The sequence below is a fragment of the Aspergillus ibericus genome (genome assembly GCF_003184845.1).
Source record: "Aspergillus ibericus CBS 121593 unplaced genomic scaffold BO80scaffold_45, whole genome shotgun sequence".
In the NCBI taxonomy this organism is placed as follows: Eukaryota; Fungi; Ascomycota; class Eurotiomycetes; order Eurotiales; family Aspergillaceae; genus Aspergillus; species Aspergillus ibericus.
The window spans coordinates 248,611-254,832 of NW_020292143.1; the positions used below are offsets into that span (position 1 = coordinate 248,611).

At 49.1% G+C, this 6,222-nt stretch overlaps 2 protein-coding genes and 1 non-coding gene across 3 annotated transcripts; 1 reads left to right on the forward strand and 2 right to left on the reverse strand.

Annotated features, from left to right (window-relative positions):
- Nucleotides 1-1,987: 1,987 nt before the first annotated feature.
- BO80DRAFT_364181 (uncharacterized protein) lies at nt 1,988-3,188 on the reverse strand (the record flags this gene model as incomplete). Its single annotated transcript, XM_025716139.1, has 3 exons — nt 1,988-2,316; nt 2,363-2,492; nt 2,547-3,188. Coding segments are annotated over 3 exons (1,101 nt in total), but the record flags the coding sequence as incomplete, so codon positions are not given.
- A 266-nt stretch (nt 3,189-3,454) lies between these two features.
- Nucleotides 3,455-4,099, forward strand: BO80DRAFT_448436 (uncharacterized protein; the record flags this gene model as incomplete). The annotated part of the gene is made up of 1 exon (XM_025721670.1): nt 3,455-4,099. One exon carries the CDS (start codon nt 3,455-3,457, stop codon nt 4,097-4,099), a length of 645 nt encoding a protein of 214 aa, XP_025571776.1.
- A 1,550-nt stretch (nt 4,100-5,649) lies between these two features.
- On the reverse strand, nt 5,650-5,721 carry BO80DRAFT_t256. Its single transcript has one exon. It is a non-coding gene; the product is annotated as a tRNA-Gln (tRNA).
- Between the last annotated feature and the right edge of the window lie 501 nt (nt 5,722-6,222).

A 6,222-nucleotide genomic window follows, 5' to 3' on the forward strand; every position in this document is an offset into this window, starting at 1 on the left:
AGATAAGGCCCGGCAAGGCTGGATCGGATGCCCCGATCGGGTAAGACATGGCGCGAAGGTTAGGGTTCAAGAGGCGTTGGTTCACGTCGGCTTCTGAGGTAGGTATGTGTTCATTTAATGCCTATCTAGAGTTTATTTGGGTGGTTTCCTAGTAAGTTCGAGTTGATTTTGGTGGGAGGGTATAGATTGGGTTCTTAGGGTTTTGGGGTGGTGGGATGGGTTAGACGGAGTATCATTCAGGTATGGTATCAGTATAGTAAGTGAGTAGAGTATAGCTATGATATCCACGCCGGAGGTAACTACATAATGGACTTGGATATGACTCCTGTTCTCCTGAGAAGTATCGGATATTCTCAACCCGGCTGTAGAAAGATCATGGGACTGCCTGTTGGATCGCATCATGAGTATAAATCTCTATGCTATACTCCTGCAACCGGTGTATCCCTGTTCGCTATGGTATCTCCCTCAATCGTGAGCTGCCTCCTCATCTACGCTACCCTATCTACGACCCCTTGTAGCGACATTATACAAACAATTTTTGACACATCTCTCACCCAAGCTGATTCATGCCTGAGCATCCGACAGCTCCCTAATGGCCTTCGGACCCTCCCGTCCTGCGGAGAAATCCTCCGCATTCCTTTGTCCGTGTTCCTCTGCATCTGGAGGGACCACGTGCCGTGCGGCTATCCAGACGGGATAATAGAGCGGCAAATCATGTTGGCGGATAGAATGATCCCGGTAACTTTCGTGTAGGAAGTTCTTATGAGATGATTCGATGACTCCTCCAGGCTCTATAAGAGCTTATCTGGCCAGACACGCGAGTCTACCGTGTACGCCATTGCGGGATTCTGCAGTCTGACTTGTTGCTCTATTCGAGCAAGGAATTATCCGATTCTCAATGCTACTGTGCTGAGATTGTGGAACAGCATGTCGCCAGTTCGCACCCGTCTGCCTTCCATTGTCCAGACCAGTCGACCTCTTAAGCACCTTTCAACAGCACACACCCCGTCTCTTACATCTATTCATCCCAATGTCTGGGCCCTCGACCCCCTTCCCCAAGTCCGGCTTCGTGACGCTGGAAACCCATCGAGGAGGAGAAGCTCCCCAACTACAATCCCCAGCACTTCTATCCCACCTATGTCGGCGAGATCCTCGCATCGCAAGACCAGGTCGCGTCCAAGCTAACATACGACACCACGTCCACCACCTGGCTGTGCCGAGACATCTAGTCAGTTCATGCCCCATTCCATACCCAGCTACGGGAGTACTAATTAGCATAGCATGGAATCCGTTGATATGAGCTGACATGATCAGATCTGGACCTTGTTCGAGGGCGACGACCTCTTCCATCTCGGACAGAACGACATTGACGAGCACCATCTTGCGGAATTAGTAGCCATCATGGGGGCCCCCGCCAATGGAGTTTCTCAGAAGAAGTAACCAGAGTGGGATGTTTTGGAATGAGCAAGGTATGTCTTTTCCTATATATCCCGGACAGATAACTGGTCCCGGATAGGTAACTGGAAAGGATCAACCCGCATACCAAAGCAGTCCTTGGAAATGCGAGTGAACCAGCTTACTGGCGAAGATACAGCGCTGTTTCTGAACTTCCTCAATTACAAACGTAGGACTCAATGACAGTCCGCAAGCTGAGTCTCTGAGATCCAGGCTTCGTATTTCGAGTATTGTCCGTCTATCCACTCACAATCCAATCCCATCCATGATATCAGTATACTTCCAGCCTGTACATTACAGCCATCACCACAATTACCCCCAACACGAATCCAACCCCCCCTGAAAGAAAATCCACTACAATGTAAACAATCCCGTGCCCTAACTTCATCTTCCCCCGATGATTCCACCCCGCAGGCATTACTCAATACTCGGTATGAACGCCACCAACGGTATTGATGCCACCAAATAACCATACCAAAAAAAAAAAAAAAAATCAAACCCATCAAAAAAGTCAAGAAGACATCAATCTAGGCTAGAAACTCCCCCGCTCAACAATCCTTCCCGACCGTCCACTCAACACAAACGACCTACAAGCATCGGAGAGCTTCTCATACAATACCGTACCCTCCAACCCCCACAACTTCGGCACCAAGCACAGCACATACCGCCCATCACCCATTCCAAACCGCGCCTCCTCATCGGTAGTAGTAATGGACTGAATCCCATTGTCATGGGAAACAGCCCAAATAGACATATACCGATCTAGAACCCGCGCGCGCCGAATACACCACCCTGGATCGAGCTTTCGGCCGAGATATTCCAGGAATGGGAGGATGGATGCTAGGGTTGGCATGGAGAAATCTATTCTTGTAAGCCGTGAGTTAATAAAACAGAAGGGATAACCCACAATCCGGACGAGTCCAGACTTTCAATATGATCAATTCTAACATTTCCTCCTGATCCAGCGGCTGCCAGAGAGCACTATCCACGAGCTGTTCTGAACTGGACTTGATGAGGTGGGAACGTAGATCTCGAGCCTTGGCTCTAAGTACGTATTAGCTATGATTGAGGGGAAGAGGTTTATCTCTTACCGTTCTTCGATTTTGTAATTCAACACGTCTACGTTCACCCTCTGCTATACGTCTCAATGGCCGGGGTTTGCCGTGATTGACCCGAAACGGCAACTTGGGTGAAAACGTGTATGCTTCAGAAAAGTCATATAAGACTGTATCGTGGAAGTCGTCAGGAAGTCGGAAATGCCAGTCCTGCACGTCTCCGTGGGTGATTCCCATGCGATGCAAGGCATTCAAGCGACGAAGTCGGTCAGATAACAAGGAACGGTACCACTCCTGTTCGAATGGGCTTAAGTGGAGAGTGGTGAGGGTTTGTAGGCAGCTCTCGGAGTAGCTTTCAGGTGATGGAGAAGGGGATTCAGCTAGAATGCGTCGAGAGCGGATGTCCGGTTTGATGGCTTCTAGCACGATTGCTCGCCGCTGGGCATGACCGGAAGAGAATCGGGTTCTATCCAGGGTGGTGACCGCGCCATGAAACCATGGAAAATAAATTCTTTCCCGGTCAGAGCAGAACTGGGCAATATGGGTATATGCCCTAGCTTCTCGGAAGAACCTATCGAACTCGTGCACGGCAGCGTCTATCAGATTTGGAATCTGAGACTTTGCTATCCTGAGCCGCCAGAGTTGTTCTGCGGCCTGCCTTTCGGGGTAATCGGGGAATTAAACCGGGATTAGTTCTAATTGATACGGTGTCTTCTGGCTGCGTCAACCCACCATCTTGGCTACGTAGGTTCTGCGTCCGTGATGGAGGAGCCAAAACACCTGAATCGTACTCTGATCGGTCTGTCTTCCTTTACCCAGCAGGCTGCCCAGCTTCCAGTTCTCATCTTCCGAACGGAACGGTCGAATGTGCGTTTCGCCAGTCGATTCTCCGACAAACTTGTTATTGGCAGGTCGTCTCCTGAATGGCCGATAGGTTTCACTTCATGGGTACCACCGTTCATTCGGAGATTCAAGATGCTTCAGTGAAAATACGGAGAGTTCGACTAGAGAATGCAGGGTGCTCACCAGACTGGGGCGCTGGCCATGAACGAAGACGGAACGCGAATGGAAGAGCCAAAGCCCTCGTTCTCGGCGACACCAAATTCAAATGGAGGCCCGCCAAGGCCGTCGACACGGTTCGCAATACGGTAGACGATTCCTACGAGGACGGCCCGATGAGGGATGATGTTAGGCCTTTCGAACAGGTTCAGTATTACGGCGCGGTCTACAGATGCCGGTATGTCTTTATCATCACGGAGGAGGAGCTCGTGGTTATGCAACTCCATCTAGCCCCTGACCCCGTTCGAACTTCGCCCAGACCGGTGCGAACCCGGCCACCACCACCCGCGCACCAACGGGGTCTATCCTCCTCGACCATTTCAGGGCAGCCCACGGATATGTCGGTTGATGAATCTGACCTGAAACCTCGGATTGGACTCGTGAAGTACAAGAGTATCCCGTGGAGTGCTGAAGCCGGTCTTACCATTAAATTAGCGCTTTACTGTCTGATTCGCTTGGCAGATGAAGATGGGAATGACCTCAAGGTCGAATACCCTCCCCTGACTGGTAACTCGATGCGAAGCACGTGATCTTTATATCCCTTACTCCTGTATATAGCCCTTCTCTTGGTTAGTCTTGATGTTGGGTCGTGGCTGTATTACGACGGCGCCGTGCGCAAGGCAGGCTATATCATTTCATCCCCAACAATATCCCCTCGGTAGGCTCGATTCAGGGAGCCTTGTTGCCCGATATTCTTTACCTTAGACTTTTACGAAGACTTCTGTGTTCTGGGGTGCATTGGCTCCTGTGGGCAGATTCTCAAGCCCTAAAGGAAGTGCATTCATTTGCCCTGGCATGCATGCACTTTGTTCTATTCACATATGGCTTGAATTGCACTCTTCAATTCCCACGTCCATTCTATTAGCCCTAACTTGCGCACCGGATGTCTCCAAATGAAGATACTATCTATGAATGTATATTCATCCCATCTTTCCCAAACCCCTCACTCTTCCTCTCCTACCACTACCGAATTCCTTAGCGCAGAGGCAGCCTGTCAACAGGCGCTGAGGCATATCTTTGAGTTAACATCCAATCGGTACAACATCGTGACGAGAGATAAGTTCGTCATCCAAAGACTAGAACCATGTTGGGTTCTGTCATTCTTCGCGATCCACCATCCCAGTGTGTCCTCGCCTACGAAGACGATACTGGTGCGGCCACACTGAAAGGTCAAGTCCACGTTTGGTAACCCAAGGAACCGATTGGACTATTGACGTGTACGGAGATCTGTTATCAGCTGGCAAGTTTTTGATCTGATGTCTACTGGTAGTACGGTGAGACCAGTACGACTGAATTCAACAGCACTCTGAGAAGGTCAGGCAATCTGTCAGGACCACGTTGTATGCTGCAATTCCGCTATCCTGCTTACATGTAGAAACCAGTTCCTGGCACATAATAACGCCACGATTCAGCACCAACCCCGCCATAGACTTCATCCAAGGGGTAACAGTATACCCATCATGTTATTTACCGTGCCCAAGTCACCTAGTTTGCTAGCTAGTTTATGACCCGCTGACTAAACAAGCACCATTTCAAAGAATTTGAAGCATGCTGTTGTATCCTCTCGAGCAATGAGGGTCTCCTGTTTCTCCGTATGGTATACTTCAGTCTGGTTGTTTCGCACTTTTTGGTGTCCGCGGCTCGTGTAGATCATTTTGGAGAGGTATATTGCTTGGTTATTCAAGATCAAGGAAGCTCCATCGATTGACGCCCGGGGGTAGCAAGGTTGCAACTACTTTCACTGGCCAGATGGGATATTCAGGGTGGGTCTGAGTAGTAGTATTAGTGAGATGTCTCGCATAACGTGCTGGAGGATCGAATCAAGGAAACTTATTCTGCGAAGGATTGTACGCAAGACTTGAATCCGCTGAATTCTCCTGGGCAAGTCTCGCTGAATTGCTATGCGATAAGATAATCGGTATCAGATATCCCATCTATGCAATCCTGCCTATCTGATAAAAATGAAGACTGCGGGGTTGCTAAAACAACAGCACGGGAATCCGCAACAATCCATTTGTTGGCAGCTGTAACCGAGATCCGAGTACGGATAGTTCCCACCCCGCAAAAAGTATCCAGCAAAAGGTCGTGCCCGGGATCGAACCGGGATTGCTGGAATCAGAATCCAGAGTGATGACCATTACACTACACAACCGTTTATATAATTTTCAGGGGCTATTTGCAATATGTTCAAACATGTTTCAATCAAATAAACCTGAAGCTTTACAGACTTCTTCATTGGACATAGTGGCCTAACAATTAGCGACCATGAACATCTCGTAAAATGCAGAGTACATTAGAGATCATCCTGGATTTATACACATGCAGTGTAGCAAAAGTACCATCCAAGAACTGACCCATGGAAAGACCAAACCTGACGCGCATCCCCACAAGTGCCGATTACCCGATCCGGCAACCCTGCCCTCATTCCCATCCCATCCATCCCTCAACCTCAAACCAATAACTGGATCCGACCCAGCAAAGTTTCATCTCTCGCCCGAGAGATTCCCCGGTTTAGATCGCCCGTATACCCTTCACTACCACATCCATTACATTACTAATACTACTACTACTACTACTACTACTACTACTACTACTACTACTACTACTACTACTACTACTACTACTACTACTACTACTACTACTACTACTACTA